Consider the following 16,472-nt stretch of genomic DNA (forward strand, 5'->3'; position numbering starts at 1 on the left):
TACACACACACACACACAAAGTACGCACTGAGCGATCGATCAGTATTTGTTCTGATATGATAAATATTACAGTGTGGAGATATTCGAGTTTTGTGAAGGGACACTGGTGGTTTTATGAGCAGCCATCTGTCTAGGTGAAAGGCTCAGTGTTTGCCTGTTCTGTTTCCAAGCTGTTAGACCACACACCCACACACACATACACACACACACAAAATATAGCAGACCAAAGTGGGTAACAAGTTTTCCTGAAATCATTTAATTCTGTCTCATTCAGCTCGAGACTCTTTGCAGGTCATTTGTGTTTCCCTGCCTTAATTAATACCTTTAATGCAATTTTTTTTTGAAAACTCAGTGATGAATAATAATAATAGGTAAAGCTCTTCTAATGAAGGTTTGGATCAGATGCTGTTTGAAAGGGGAACTCCATCATTTTTACCTGAAAAGATGAGCTGACTCATCCTGTGAGCGGAGCTGAAAATGCTAACAGCACCAAACATAAATTTCAAAGCAGCCTTTTTTAGCCTGGCTTCTGCTTAAACGGCTAAAATCGTCATTAACGCCTTTCATCTCTTTGTGTTCGTTTCAGTCCATTTTGAACTGCGTGCATAAATCTGCCTCCTTTGCTAATCTTAGTGTGTCAGTCGCAAAGTTTGACTGATGGATAAAAGGCACCTGCAGCTCCAACAAGCACTTTTTACGGCTGCAATTTAGCATTACTTTCCATTAGTACTTTCAGGAATCTACTGATTTTTTTTCTTTTAATGAATCAATGAAGCAATTCAATCAGTAAAAACAGTGTAAAATGCGCATCATTGCAGTTCTAATGCATTGTTTTCTCTGACCGACAGTCCAATATCACATGTTCAGTTTACAATGTTAGAAAACAGTGAAAAGCAGCATAATTCTCGCAGTGACCGCAACTGCTGTTGATTCATTTTGTGTCAGTCAACTACTGGTTTCAGAACAAGCTGGTTGCTCTCGCTTCTGGTCCACTGGCAACAGGTAAGAACACAAAATCCAAATATTAAAGGTATGACAGACTGTAGAGTCTGGATTTACCTGCAGATTTAAGATACACCTGGATATTTCAGAAATAATCACTCAGGTAACAGTGGACGACTCACTGACGAAAGAAAAGAAAGAAAGATAAATGATTTCAGCAGCTTTTAAAATTTCCCTTACCTGTAGAATCAGTCATATCAGGAGTTATAGAACATGTCTCTGTGATTTGGTTCTGTTTGAAGGTCAATTATATTGGAAACTATCAACAGATAATTTGTAGAACAATGGGAAAAAAAATGGACACTTCATAACAACAACATAAACTATAGCTTCATAAATGACCAAGAGATGAGTCAAGGCCCTCAGGCTGCTTTTGCAGATTTTACTTTTGGATTGAATGTGGAGACAACGCATCTGCTGCAAATGGTCCCAGAAACTGTGTGGACAAAACACCTGCCAGCCAATTTTATCCACGTCCCTATAATGTCCCATACCCGATTCTCTTTAAAGATTAATTAAGTAATTAAGATGGAGACCCCCCAAAAAATAATTATATCCATGAATTAAAAGATTTGGGGAAAAAAAAAAAACAGTGGAATTGATGTGCAGTCAATAGAACAAACACTGTGTGATAATGCTGTTTTTCTGTCATAGGTGTGGGACTGTACACGCATGTTAATCTCATCTACACCCTGTCATCACACTCCTGTACCCTGAGGCCAGTGTGACACTGGTTCATACACAAAACTCCACCTTTAAAGGCGTAAACCAGACAGCTGTTCGCAGAGGACCGGCCTGAACCATCACGTCCAGCTCTGCCTGTCTCTGTCTCTGTCTTCCAACTGTTTGCTCCCCGTCAAGTGAAACTCCAGATGTGCAAACTCAAAGTGCCGTTGAACATTACAAGTATTTGTCTGCACAGTCACTGCAATTCATAGGTATGGACAATAAATCCAATCTCTTACTGACCTAAATATACTTTTCAATAAATAAATTGCCTGAATCCCGCACGTTTAATAACTGAGAACAGCTACGACCAATTCCATCTAATGTCACAAGAAATGTGATGTTGTGTACGTGTGTGCTGGAAAAAAAAAAAAAACAGGTATTTTTATTTAGTGTATTTGAGGTATGATTAAAAACAGATTCATCCTGGGAATCATCAGACGGGAAAGGGAATCAACGTGCACACAAAAATCCACATCAGAAACGTGCGATTAAAAACAACACGCATGTAAAAAGGAACCTCAGCAAATCCTCCAACATTGTTTAGGCCACCAAACCTGTGCACGCCCGCAGCCGTCTGAGCCCCACGTCTCTCTCGTTTGGTCACACGCCGGACACACAGTTGGTCTCTGCTGTCATACTGCTGATGTTAGTGTTCTTTGTGTTTGGTGTGGAATCTCTCCAACAAGGCTCTCAGGATGTTTCCTGGGATCTGCTGGTGCTGGTCTATCAGAGACTGGACTGCCTGCTGCACCTGCAGAGCGAAAAAAAAAAAAAAAAACCTTAGTCAGCAGCAGCAGTAGGTGTGAAGGAGCGGTGCTTGGTGGAAAAGTTCTCAGCAGCACAATGACTTTAGCTGACTCACTTTCTCGGCCAGCTCTGCAGCATTTATCTTGGGGTCATACGGGATGGGATCGCCGAGGAAGGTCCGAAACTTCACAGGAAATCCACCATAAACGGGGGCTACGGGAAGACGAAACCTCTCATAAACCCAACGGAAAAATCCTGCATGGACAGAGACAGAGAGACAGAGCATGTTACATGGAGAAACAAAGAGTTTGGGTCTCCAGCTAAATACTACTAACCCTAACCCGACTATGTTTTATGTACTACTGTGTCTCAAGGATTGTGTCCATCAGCCTGGTGATGTTGTCTTTCTGCTACACTTACTGAGTGTTCCCAGAGATCTGAAGCCTTCCCGCACATTCTGAGTGAACATTGGGATTACTGGCTGAAAGAAAGAGGGAGCGGGAGAAAGAGGAGATTAGAGAGGACGATGCTGCGCTTAGACTGCAGGAGTGAAGAAACAAGGACCACTTCAGTTTACTGTCATCCAGGACACGCTGCGAGAAATATGAAATGTACTGAAGAGAAATAAAAGGGTTTGATTTGATTGCGCAGATTTCAGGAAGTACGACGCACCACTTGAGAGTCGATGGCGACCTGGGCGAAGCCTTTGCGTTTGCCCCAGAAGAGAGGGTAGGTCTCATCGCTGAACAGAGCCTCCCGCACCCCTCCCGGAGAAATCCCCAGCAGGTGGCCGTTCCTCAGAGCCCGCACGCACTCTTCCTGAGGACCGTGGATCACGCTGAACACTTCTAAAAGTAACTTGAAACCTAAAGGAACAGGACGGGATGAGGTAGGGTAAGGATGGAGTTAGAACAGAAAAGAGAGGAAGGGGAAAGAATTAAGATGAAGCTGTTATAAAAAAAAAATTAAAAAAAAGAGGGAAAAATTAGCTACATAAATACACAAAGCTGAAAAGTATTTTGTGTATTTGAAAATTTTCAACATGACAAACCGTAGGTACCACAGTGTGAGTACCTGGGATCTTGAAGAGGAAGTGGTCGGCGACAGAGTGGCAGGTCCGTCCCTTCTGAATGATCACTCTGGCCAGGAAGTAGTAGTAGTCGATGGGAATGGCTCCATGATAGTACACTATCAGTGCTGGTCCTTTGTCGGGGATCTTCTCCATCCCATGGATCTCATAGCCTGGTAACACAGGTCAAAGCATAGGAAGCGCACATGCTCAGTGCACTGCAACTTCAAGAAAATAAAAAAAGACAAAAGTAAATGAGGAAAACACAGCATTGACAGAAAAAGGCTGCAAAGTAAATGAAATATAATAGGTAGTAAGGTTCAGTACAGGTAATAAACTAATCCTTGCTGACTCTTTTTTTTTTTTTTTCGTCCAATAGGCCATTATAATAGTACCTATGTTTTTTTGTATGTGTTTTCTGCCGTGCTTTGAGCATTCAGGGCCACCGTAGATAGGGCTGTATTTGTTTATGGTAGGAAGTGAAGTCAAAAACAGTAAGAGGATGACTGGGACTCCGAGCTTCCGTTCCTTTTAACAATAAGGAATAAGGAATATTATTGGGTTAATACTATATAAGATAATGGAAAAACAGGTTTTCAGCATTTTATATATTAGATTAAGTAAATATGATTTGGTATATACTGTAAGACGGTGCAACAGAATCCAGTTGGAAGTATTTCATTTTTAAAATTGGTCAGGTGGTATGGGAATGTTAGAAAACAAAGGAAAACTACAGAGAATAGCAAATATAGCAAGTAAAGTTATAAGGCAGCCTCAGGTGCAACTCTAGGAGAAATATGAACGGAGTGAAAAACCAAATCTTTCCAAACTGTGAGCCCTCTTTTCCACCTGTACGCTGAATGTCTACTCACAGACAAGAAGACAAAGAAAAAGAAAAATCGAAACCTCAATCTGTACAGCAACTCATTCCTGCTAATGCCCTTCAGAAACTGAACTTCTTTCGCAAGAGGTATAAGGCGAAGGCATGCTTCAAATACCCTGTATCAGCACTGACCTCAGAATAGTTCTTTTTCCTTTTCTTTTTCTTGTACGGTGATATGAGTTGTATAAATGCTGAGTGGACAGCATCTAAACGGATGCGACAGATCTTTAATAAAGTGAAGCCCGTGGTGTCTTTTACCGTGCCATATGGCTCCATGTCCATCCCACAGAGTAGCCAGGGTCTTCCTGGCTCCATCCCACAGGTTGTTGCAGTAAGCTTCCCTCAGCTGATTCTTCCGCTGTTAGAAGAAAACATCAGGACATGATGAGGTTTAGAGTGAGTCACAGCAGGATCCTGGGTGTTTTGTTGTTGTTGTTTTTTTTTTATTGTTTTGTCCAAAAGTCTAATTCCAAGTTTGTTTAAGTTTCATTTCAACAACTGTGATTGGATGTGCGTGTCAACAGATCTGGTCAGTTTAGCAGAAGCTCATTATTATTCTCTTATATAGCCATCATACATTTACTTGCGAATATATATGGGAATATATATATATATATATATATATAGGGAATAGGTAGACTTTTAATAGTTAATACAGAATTCACTGCCTGTCTTGGTTGAAATGGCTTTACTCTGTGTTTTATTGTTTTCCTTCACCTGCCCGGGGATTACTGATTGGTGGAAATTAGAATTTGTAGCTAATCTGGTCCAAAGCATCTTCCCTCTTATTTGAGATTAGTGTTTTTGTACATGGTCCCTGATATAAAATAAACTGAATTTAAAATAATCTGTAGTATATACAGATGACTCCTCGTGGCTTCAGTCAGACATGACATGGACCCTCACACACACACACACACACACAGGCATTACATATTCACAGAGTGTCATCGCTGGAGAGCAGTACTGAGTTAACATTTCTTTTGCAGTGGAACGGCTGCTTATCCCTTCAATAAATGATCGTAACAAGGTCACTGATAGGACAGAATCACTGATAATAAGGAATTCTGGTGCCTGTTCACCTGCTGTTTGACAGTGATGAATGAGAGCTGGTGTTTAAAGGATGATAAAAAAAAATTTTCAATTTTTTTAATTCAATTCAGTTTTATTTATATAGCTCCTTCCACAATCAAAAAAGTCTCAAAGTGCTTTACAGAGACCCAGAGCCTGACCCCAGAGCAAGCACTTAAGGAGACAGGGACAAGATAAAACTTCCTTTTAACAGGAAAATGATTAAAGTATAACAGTGCTCTTGACCAAGATGATCTTTTAATCTGTGTGTGTGTGTGTATCTTTAAATGAATCTGACAGCATTCTAATCAGACTTGTGCTACACAGCAGAAATGCTACAGGTCCAACAACATGTGCTCATTCACACATGAGACCAGAGTCTTTTCCTGCTGTTTGTGTTTAGCTTGACCAAAGCCAAAGTCTTAAGCAGGCAAGGTTTAGTCTTGCTTGCCCTTGCTTGAGACTTTGGCTGATAAACAGTGAAGGCAGTTTGATTTGTGCTGGTGCATTTGTGTGCCTGGCTGCTGAACAATGGCTCCAGCCTGTGACTGCTTGCTTTGTTCTGTGCTCTAATCAACATTGAGCCAGGCAGTATAACTTTTTTGAGGATGTATTTAAGTGACCTCTGGGTTCATTTCAAACCTGCACCGCTAACTGTCCGTCACTGTGCTCAGTTAACAGACCCTTTGTTTGATTATTCAGCCATTTTGTTTCATTCTAATTATATGTAGTGTATGTATAATGTATATAAAGTATCAGGTTTCTGCACTCTCTGCATACCTTATAGACATGAAGGAAGAGTATAGACAGGTATAGAAGGATGACAATGAGGAAGGGCAGGATGAAGACGATGGCCAGAGGAGTGAAGACCCACAGCAGATACTCCAAGACACTTAGGTAGTCCTCCACCTGACCAAGGTCTGCCCACTCCTCCCATGCATGAAACACACACACCTGTGGACCAAGACGGATAGGTCAATACTCAGATCCACCACCACAGACAGAAGCATCTCAAAACTACTGGATTAGCTCAAGTATTAAATGAGTGATTTGGGTGAACTGGCCCTTTAAGCAGGGACAGTGCACAGAGGTAAATCTGTATTCTCTCTAAGGGTGAGGGGAGGCGAGGAATGTGAGGGTAGTGTGAGCCTATACACATAAACCCATAACACACACAGACCTGTTCTCACAACAGATGTGAAAACTTGAGAAATACATGTTGCCAATCTACAACAGCGTTATCGGGTTCTGCACACAGACATACCACATTTCAAACTATCAAACAGTCCTACATTCAAATCCAGACTGCTGTGTACCTATATGAATAGGCCTCACAACTTGTCCATGGACTCACAAAGTTGACCGGCGGGGACAAGGATGCATCTAATACCACCTCATATCAAAGCAGAACATGAGGATGATGTTACCAAGTAAATAGTTTGACACCAAAGTTGTCAAATACTTAATTAACTCACTAATCCTCTCAGTTATAATAATTACTGTACATGTAGTTATACTTTTACTAGTACACAAACATTTTCTGTCTCCCAGCTGTTAACTGATACACAATACGTTCTGTGAACCAATGCAGATGTCTTACATTAAACAATAAGCCCAGTGTATTTCTCTTTGAGCTACATTACATTCATTTGGCAGATGATTGTCTCCACGGTGACACACAGGGGGAACAGTTTGGGGTTCAAGTGTGTTCAGTGTCAGTACTAAATGGACACGGTCCATACCAGGAAGGAAACGGTGTCCTCTGCTCCCATCAGACAGGACTGGTTCCCGCTGTCTGACATCCCGCTCTGCTGTCAGTCAGCGAGGCTGCAGACAGGATCAGTCAGTCCGACAGCCTCAGGGGCGAGGGATCACACTGCATGGAGAGAATCTGCTGCTGTATCCAGGTGAACTAAAACAGAGCAGAGCAAGAACAACACTCAGTACAAGAAGTCAATGTACGCAAGATCAGATTCGTTGCTATTGTTATTGACCCTTCGTAGTAAGAAGGCAGTAAGATTTAAAGAAAAACAAGGTATTTCAGCGGAACTGACGAGTCACGACACCTCGCCCTGTTTGTTGCACTCAGTCAAATGACTAGCTATGTTTCATGGGTTTTTTATGGAAGCTAGCTTCAGTGTTTGGATTAACGTTACAACCTAGCTATGAGGAGGTAAACCCAGCGAAGACACTAAAGGCGATCATAACCATAAGAGAAGACAGGGCCCTGGTTAAACTGTGGGCTAACTGAGATTAAATGAGCGGAAGTGGAAAATCGGAGAGTTTGACGGTTAGCCTTCAGTGTTAACGTCACCTACACCAAACACAGAAGACGTTACCTGAACTGAACCATTAAAACACACCACAGGAAATGTTATGTTACACCAACACACCATTTAAATCTGTTAGCGAACAACTGTCCTGGTTGTGACCCCGGAGCGCTACGACTGTGACACGGTCACGTGTTTCGGTGATTTGTGTGTCCCCTGGAAACCACGGTAGCCGTAGATGAGTTCCTCTTACTAGCAAACAAAACTCGAACACGAAATTTCCTGTGCGACCGTGGACGCCCAACCTTCAAAATAAAAGCTCAAAGCAGTCAAATAGAAAATACCATTAAGAGCAACCTCAGCACAGAAAGAAGTAAAATGAGCCAACTCAGTCCAATGTAAGAGCCATTGCTGTGTGATAATAATGTATAACTTCGTTTGAAGGGCCGTACTACACTTTCAGCCTAGAAGAGCAGCAACAACCGCTTTTATTCTGAAAAGTTATGGCCGGAAATGCCGTTGTTGTATTCGCAGTGCACGCGGGTGTGAGCAAGGTGAGGAGTCTCACCGGTACTGGTCCAGGTTCAGACGGGGTTGAGACAGTGCGTGGACGCGTGTGCTTCAGAGAGCGGACCGTCATGATGCTGGAGAGGAGCAGGGTGACCGTGGTGGCGGATCTCTTCTTCAGCGGGGGACACTCGTCTAAGGAGGAGGACAGGATTCACTGTCTCTGCACCAGAGCCTTCGTACAGTGAGCATGTCTTATGTGTCGTATGTCCACTGTCTCTCACTGACACGGATGGCAGGTGAAGCTGTGGAGTGGTTGGTCTGCATCAGCTGTCTCAGTTTGTGCTTTCTTCCTCTGTGCAGGGATCGAGAGCTGTATCGCTCTGATAACAGACTGCTGTCCTTTGACCTGGTGGACAACACAGTCCAAGGTGTGTGGTAGCGTTTCATTAACATTCTGACTGATGTGGGAATGATTCAGAGCTCAAAATGAACAAAAGACATTTTTCCCTCAACTCATAGAAGCAGATGATGAAGAGGAGGAGGAGGAGGAGGAGACTGAGGAGGAGCTGGATGAAGAGGCTCAGCTGATGGCCAGTATGGGTCTGCCTCTGGCCTTTGTCAGCTCCTCTGAGCAGAGGAGGGCAGTAAGTCAGCAGCATGTCTCTGCGCTCTGATACTGTCTCAGTTACCTTAATGAAAGACTGAAGAGAGCTAAAATGCTTTGAGATGATGCTTTTTGGTCACGTGACAGGGAAGGAGGTCAAACAGGAAGTCTGCCACATTCTGGACAGAAGAAGAAGAAGACGAGGAGGAAGATGAAAAAGAGCTACAGGTTGTCAACAAAGGTAATCTAATTATGAGCCTGTTGTGCGAGCACTGAAGACACATGTCTCATTCACCATGCCATGCACACAGAATGTGACATGTGCCTTTGTGCAAACTTAGCGCTTATCCAAAGGTGAACGAAGGGTCACTAAATCACATCCCTCATAGCTAGGTAGTTAGGCCATGGATCTATGCTGTGAGTATGTTTCCATGCATCCACGCATTTCACACACTAAAGCTTTTGCCCACTGCCAGAAAATCAGTAGCATAATTTAAATCACTTTTTAAAAACTGATCTTTTTAATTCATACCACATTCATCTTCTTTTTATTCCTATGTGTGCAGTTTTGCGATGTCATTTTACACTGTCTTGTGTTTTTTTTTTTTGACCCAGCTGATGAGAAGGAAGCGTGCGATCCACCGGAGGAAGGAACAGGAGGGCTCCAAGATGCCGGCTGGGAATCCTACTGGGGTAAGAAAGAGGAATATGAAGTTTGTAATAAAGTAAAAAATACTTGCACTAAAGGGCCTTTTCAGAAATCTGTACATTAATGTACAGAGTCAACAGCTGAGACACTTTTAGGAAACAGTTGTAACATTTCTGTAACACCTCCTTCTGTAACACCAAACCTCCATATTAAAGAACCAACTGCAGCAAAAGTCACTACACCCTTCATTAGTGAGATTCCATTCTTTTAATTTTGAATGTTTTGTATGTCCACCTTTATCTTTGATGACAGATTTGATCCTTCAGGACATGGGTGATAGCAGTCTAACACAAATCTGGAGACATATGTTCTGCTTCTTCAGACACCTCACATATTTAAATCTTGTTTCTCCATTTTCTCTGCTTCTCCTGAAGCTCAACAGGGCGAAGCTCTGCTGTGGAGCAGCTGGCTGGAGAAACATCCAGAGACTGAGCTGCTGTCTGCAGAAGATCCACAAACAGTGACCGCTCCTTGGGACAACCCAGAGACAAAGGCTGCCTGGGACAAACACGCCGCAGACACCTACTACTCCTACTGGGAGCAGTATTCATACTGGGCAGCGCAGGGCTGGACCACCGACCAGTCTGTCTGTCATGGGAATACTGGTGGACAAGCTGCCGCAGGGATGATGGACGGAGGCATAGAGACACACTCAGATGAATGGAAGGATGGACAGACTGGAGCTGAAAACCAGCAGAGAGGAGTAGAAGCGAAGCCTCTTCATGATGATGATGTGGAGGTTTTGAAAGATCTGTTTGGACAGACGTGCACATTAGAAGCAGGTGGGAGCTCTGTGGTCTGCGGCTCTGATGGTCCTTCAGACGGAGGGAATGATCGCAAAAGACCTGCTGAGTCCTCACAACAGAGCACAGCCAGACATACAGGTAAGAACTCCAGGCAGTCGTCTGGACTCCTCCCAACAAGAAACAGTGCTGGGCAGCCATTCTCAAGATCAAGGATCTTGACTGTTAGCTGGCCTGAAGCTTAATCTGACCCCTGAAATGAGCCTCTAAAGCCCATGGATTAGTCACCTGAGTCCTGGCACTGATGCTCTCATCACAGTCAGGTCATCCATGAAGCCTGTGATTGGAGGCTGTGATTGGAAGCAGAAATTGTGCAGCCAGTGATGATTCCTGTGCCATGTAGAGGCGATCCTGACTGAAACTGTTGTAGTAGTCCAGGATGAGGCCTTGGATTCTCCCTGGAACCTGGTGTTTTATCAGTGCTGTTTACACAAACTCATGGGGAATGGATCCATATGCATTAGCAAAGCAAAGCTCAGTGCAGCCTGTTACTCCCCCCTGAAATAATTCAGATGAGCTGAATGTGTATTTGCTGTGTATTTGCAGGTAAATATGTTGTATGTTTTGACTCAGGTTCCCAGGCTGCTGGCAGTCCTGAGGGACAGTCTGGCTCAAGGAATAAGACGTCGGATAGAGAAGATGAGGATGATGATGATGATGATGATGATAAACCCCCAGGAAGTGGACATGTAAAAGTCAAACGCAGGTGAATTTGTACTGCGTGTGTATTGATTGTTAGATAACTCTGAGCTTTAATGAGAAACAGTCAGTCTGACGCCGTGTAAAATGCAGCCGCTTGAATTTTTCCTATGTTACCATCAATTCACATTTCAGTCTTGACGCTGTATTTTCTTTTTGTCTACAGTCATGAGCTGGATGTGGAGGAGAGCCCAAATCTGACACCTGATGAAGCTTGGAGTAAACTGGGACTCAAACACAACCCAGAACCCATGTAAGTCTGATCCCGCTGCACTGGATCCACTCCATTTTCTCCTTTTCTCAAAAAACATGAAGGGCATCATTTTCATATTATCCAGTCCATCAGAGGAATATGTGTGGATGTGAGGCATCATGGTGTGTAAACATGTCTCTGGATGAAGTTGTATTTGTGTGTGTGTGTGTGTCCCAGGTTCAACTGTGTGTTAAGCTTCAAAGGCAGTGCTGGTCAGAAGCATCAGAGGCAGAGGTGGACTAAGAGAGGGGCCCGGAGCATCAACAGACACATGAGGTTCTCAGAAACAGGAGGAGACAACGCACAGCCACAGATCAGCAGCACTCTGTGCAAGGTACCACTTTGAAAACACTCACACTGAGGCCGTAAATTCAGTGTAAACCACAGTCCATATTTGTGTTACGTCATCAGGAAGCTGGGCCCTTGTTTTGCTTCTACGCAGGTAAACAGCATGAACTGTGACTGGTTGGGTGGTTTACTTCACAGGTCCAGAATTTCCTCAGAAAGAATCAGATAGAGACACAGATGACCTCAAGTGACCGGGGTAAAATGGGAGGAAGCGGTACACACGAACCTGAGGACAATTCCCCAAAACCTGAGGAAGCGACGGGAGAAGAGGAGAGGAGGAAGATGATGAAGAGTGCCGACAGGGGAAATAAAGAGGCTGTGGAAGAAGAGAGTTGTAATTCTCTGTCCAGTTTAGATGCAGACAGGAGGAAGAGCACTCAACCCAACACCTCCTTCTGTTCTGTCACTGAGCCTGTGGACGGTGAGAGGGAGGAGGAGGAGGAGGAGGAGGAGCAGCCTGGTAGACAGTTAACATGTCTAGAAATTCCTGACTTCCTCCTGTCTGATACACCTGAAGACGACAGTGGTGAGCGCAGCATTGGTCAGATGATTCTGTGGCATACATAGAAAAATGAGACAATCCTGGAGCAGTCTAATGGTTAATAATGTGTGTGTGTGTGTGTGTAGAGCTGAATGTGAAAGACGGGAAGAAGCCGAAGAAGAAGAGAAAACGAGGGAGGATGCAGCAGGTCCCAGCAGAGATGGCAGCTGAGCCGAAGCTGGCGAAGTACTGGGCTCAGCGCTACAGACTCTTCTCTCGCTTCGACGAAGGGATCAAGCTGGATCGAGGTCAGTCAGCACTCTGCATGAACAACACTTTCCCCTCCTTCAGTATCCATGTCTGGAGTGCCCTTGAGCAAGGTAACCTAACCCCTAACTTCTTCAGGGGCTGCAGTGCAGATAATGTGTTTCTGAGGTTTTTTGGGCCAATTACAATAACTTTATAACAGAAAATGACTCGTCATCCACGTCTTTATGTCCTTAACACATGTCTGAAGCTTAACGAAGTGACTGATTTCCTCTGGCTTCACTGACAAGTACAACTGGGTATCATCCACATAACAGTGGAAGTTTATGGAGTGCTTCCTGATAATGTTCCCTAAGGGAAGCATATATAAGGTGAAAAGAACTGGCCCAAGCACGGAACCTTGTGGAACTCCATGCCTAACTTTTGTGTACATGGAGGACTCATTGTGGACGTGTAAAAACTGAAATCAGTCTGATAGGTAAGACCTAAACCAGCTTAGTGCGGCTCCTTTGATGACAATTAAATGTTCCAGTCTCTGTGGTAGGATGTGATGGTATCAGATTTCTCAAGTTTTTCGCTAACTCTGTTGTGTGTAATCTAAATGCTGGCCGTCTAACATTGTCCATTGCCAACCCTGTTTGTATTATGCTGCATGTCCTTCTCCCCCTCTCCTCCATTCCTAGCTGTCCTATCTTCCTCCTTTTCCTCCTTTCACCCAGCCCGGCCATCAGCAGGAGGGTCCCCCATCTCAGCCAGGTTCTGCTCAAGGTTTCTTCCTGTTAAAAGGGAGTTTTCCTTGCCACTGTCTCCTTAAGTGCTTGCTCTGGGGTCAGACTCTGGGTCTCTGTAAAGCGCTTTGAGACAATATTGTTTGTGGAAGGAGCTGTATAAATAAAATTGAATTGAATTGAATTGTGTGTGTGTGTGTGTGTGTGTGTGTGTGTGTGTGTTTCAGAGGGCTGGTTCTCTGTGACACCGGAGAGGATCGCCGAGCACATCGCCCTCAGGGTGGAGCACAGCTTCTCCGACTCTCAGCTGGTCATTGACGCCTTCTGTGGTGTGGGAGGAAACGCTATCCAGTTCGCTCTCACTGGAAAGAGAGGTAAGTCTAATGTGTGTGAGAGTATGTGTGTTTGTGTGTGTGTGTGTTTTTGCACCTCCATTCACTGCTTAAACCTTCTTTTCATCAGTGTCCATTTGGTACTGTGTGTCTGTTTTGTGTTACACTTCCAGTCCTGGCCATTGATATCGACCCTGTGCGGCTGAACTTGGCGCGGCACAACGCTGCCGTTTACAATGTGGACCATCGTATTGACTTCCTGCAAGGGGACTTCCTTCAGCTGGCGTCCCGTCTCCGTGGCGATGTCGTCTTCCTGTCACCACCATGGGGAGGACCAGACTACCTGACTGCTGAGGTGTTCGACATCAGGACCATGATGGAGCCCGATGGATATCCTTTGATGTAGAGGCGGGAGATGTAGCGTCACATTTACTGCACACACACACGAGAGCGGTGTAGGTCATCACCATCTCACACCCACCTACTCTGCAAGAAATGAATAAGCATATTTCCCAGAATGTCAGGCTCCTCCGTCAACCACCAAGTCATTCTTTTGTCATTATGAAAGTGAACTGATTTCATGATGTTAGCATTAAAAACAACATGACAGTTAAAGAGCACAGGCGCAGCAGACAAGCAGACTTCCTGATGCCTGATGCCCCCCCCCCCCCCCCGTCCCCCAATGTGTTTTTGTTTAAATGGACTGTGTCTGTGTAACATTTTGGGTTTTCATCCTTAATAGTAGCCACGTTTGAGATTTTCCGCCTGGCCAAGCTGATATCAGACAACATCGTGTACTTCCTGCCTCGCAACGCTGACATGGATCAGGTCTGTATGTTCACTGTGTTTATGTGTTGGTACATCGCAGGTGAACAAAGCCTTTAATTATTGTACGAGAACACTGACATCAGTTACTCTTAAATATGTGCCTGCTTGCTTGGTTTACAACAACTTAGTGTGTGTGCATACAGTTCATCACATCTGTGAGGTTTCAAATGAGGTTTCAAATGTTTTAATAATAATCTGAGTAAAAAAAAAAATAATAAGGTGCTTGTTTCCCATACCAGCTTATTCAGATTTAGTCTGAAATTAAAACCACAACTCAACACAACACAATCTGTGCCTTTCCTTTTGTGTTCTGGTTCAGGTTGAACTGGATCAACACCTGTCTTGTTAATATATCATCTCCCTGTCCGTCTGTCCACAGATAGCCTCTCTGGCTGGTCCAGGGGGGAAGGTGGAAGTAGAGCAGAACTTCCTCAACAACAAGCTGAAGACAGTGACAGCTTACTTTGGCAGCTTGATAAAATCAGACAGCCAGTGACCCTGCCAAGGCAGGAACCAGGACGGATTTCCTCCTCTGCTAGATGGAACAGAAACTGACTTCCTGTTTTGTATGTTTTGTCATCAGAAAGTCAGAGATAGTTCAGCCTGAATCTGAAGATCAGAGGTTACAGTTCCCGGGTTCATAACAAGTTCTGAGAGTTTTACAGTTGATATTTTATCCTTTTTTTTTTTTAAATTGTACGTTGGAACCAATAAATGTTGTTCAGAGCACTGTGTTTGTTCTCACCTTCACTGTTAATAAGACCAGCCTCTGGGTACGTGCTGTTGCAGAATCTGCAGGTCCTGGTTCTTTATACTTTTCAGTCTTATGAGAGAAAGGAGGAAGTTAAAGAGATGGTTAGCAGACTGAGAGCAGTCACAAAGAATCTGGTGTCCCCTTTTTTTTTTTTTTTTTTGTTCTTGGCAGTGTGGATTTTCAGCAAGGAACATTTGGCTCCTGGGCCTGTGATTTGATGTGATGGTACGTGGAGCGTTCCATCCAGTCTGGAGGTTTCCTGTCTCGTGCTGAGGAGTCTCCACACCACACAGTTCTGCTGATCCCATGTGATCCAAACACTTCTTTATATTTTTCTAAGTGTTTATGCAGCAAAAACCTAAAAACCTGGGGGCTAATCATCAGGTTAGGTTTCCTCCAGATGTTAATCACCTGGATCCAGCTGTGTGTGCTCAGAAATAGAATACCATGCAGTGTAAGATTTGTAATCATATTTTAATGGTCTTTCCAAGTGGAAGCATCTTTTTTTTTTTTTTTTCAAGACAATGAGAAAAGCACAAAGAATGACAACTCAGCTATAAAAAGAACAACATTTAGGCAAAGTTTTATACATATAACATGAAGAAAAAGTAATGTGATGCTACAGTGGGTCATTAAACAGAAATGCGTGTGTCATTCAGTGTCAAACAGCATGCCATTACACTGCAGTGCAGTCAAAAGAATACAAATGCAATACAATCAAATGTCAGGGTGTAAGCCTTAGTTTTCTATGTGGATAACAAACATTCTTCTCCAGAAACATCATCTTACTTCATAAAAATCAAATACAGAGCTCAGGTTTTTTTTTTTTGTCCTGGACCAGGAGTCTTTTCAGTCCATCCAGCCAAGAGTGTAGTGTAGCCGTCCCCATCAGGAAGACGCTGGCCTCCGTCCTCAAATGGCCACACATCGCCATTTCATCCTAGGCCCTGAGCCTGAAGCTCAACCAGAGGGAGGAAATAAAACTTCTGACAAATCAATATCAGTAACTCTGGTCAGCCTCTCTTCCCAAAGTACTATGTTACATGGAAATGACAAGAACTACCTGTACTACCTACTACACTGCCAACACAGGTTGTTTACTCTGTGTCCCTTTACAGGTTCAAAGATGAAACAAAGCATTTTTGGCAAGTTGAGTGTTTGTCCTGTTGGTGGCCATCTTGCACAGGATTAGATGAGATGATCAGCATCAGTCTCCTCTCACTCATCTCATCATTCGTCTCTCGTCCAGCACAGAAATATGTCCAGGGTGTATTTAGACTGGGAGCGCAGCCCTGAATGGAGCCTGCTGACAGACAGTGAGTCAATCAGACAGCTTTGGGAAGGAAGGTGTGTTGTTTCACTGGCGATGGGAGCTCGATTAGCAG

The 16,472-nt window shown here is 43.8% G+C and overlaps 2 protein-coding genes across 3 annotated transcripts; one reads left to right on the forward strand and one right to left on the reverse strand.

Annotated features, from left to right (window-relative positions):
• Nucleotides 1-343: 343 nt before the first annotated feature.
• tmem68 (transmembrane protein 68) lies at nucleotides 344-7,376 on the reverse strand. 2 transcript variants are annotated; one of them, XM_041055451.1, is made up of 8 exons: nucleotides 7,244-7,375; nucleotides 6,282-6,455; nucleotides 4,689-4,788; nucleotides 3,553-3,720; nucleotides 3,151-3,344; nucleotides 2,899-2,959; nucleotides 2,594-2,733; nucleotides 344-2,482 (listed from the first exon to the last, which is right to left on the reverse strand). In XM_041055451.1, the coding sequence occupies exons 1-8, from the start codon at nucleotides 7,301-7,303 to the stop codon at nucleotides 2,378-2,380; spliced, it is 1,002 nt and encodes a 333-aa protein (XP_040911385.1). In that variant the 5' UTR covers nucleotides 7,304-7,375; the 3' UTR covers nucleotides 344-2,377. The 2 variants fall into 2 exon arrangements, with proteins under 2 accessions (XP_040911385.1, XP_040911386.1); XM_041055452.1 differs by lacking the exon at nucleotides 6,282-6,455 and having other exon boundaries at nucleotides 7,244-7,376.
• On the forward strand, nucleotides 7,296-15,062 carry tgs1 (trimethylguanosine synthase 1). Its single transcript, XM_041055450.1, has 16 exons — nucleotides 7,296-7,408; nucleotides 8,306-8,522; nucleotides 8,642-8,709; nucleotides 8,801-8,925; nucleotides 9,033-9,126; nucleotides 9,501-9,578; nucleotides 9,969-10,478; nucleotides 10,971-11,103; nucleotides 11,263-11,349; nucleotides 11,527-11,683; nucleotides 11,836-12,223; nucleotides 12,325-12,486; nucleotides 13,401-13,547; nucleotides 13,679-13,895; nucleotides 14,255-14,333; nucleotides 14,713-15,062. The coding sequence occupies exons 2-16, from the start codon at nucleotides 8,410-8,412 to the stop codon at nucleotides 14,827-14,829; spliced, it is 2,475 nt and encodes an 824-aa protein (XP_040911384.1). The 5' UTR covers nucleotides 7,296-7,408; nucleotides 8,306-8,409; the 3' UTR covers nucleotides 14,830-15,062.
• Nucleotides 15,063-16,472: the final 1,410 nt, after the last annotated feature.

The sequence above is a fragment of the Toxotes jaculatrix genome, chromosome 14, assembly GCF_017976425.1.
Source record: "Toxotes jaculatrix isolate fToxJac2 chromosome 14, fToxJac2.pri, whole genome shotgun sequence".
Taxonomy (NCBI): Eukaryota; Metazoa; Chordata; class Actinopteri; family Toxotidae; genus Toxotes; species Toxotes jaculatrix.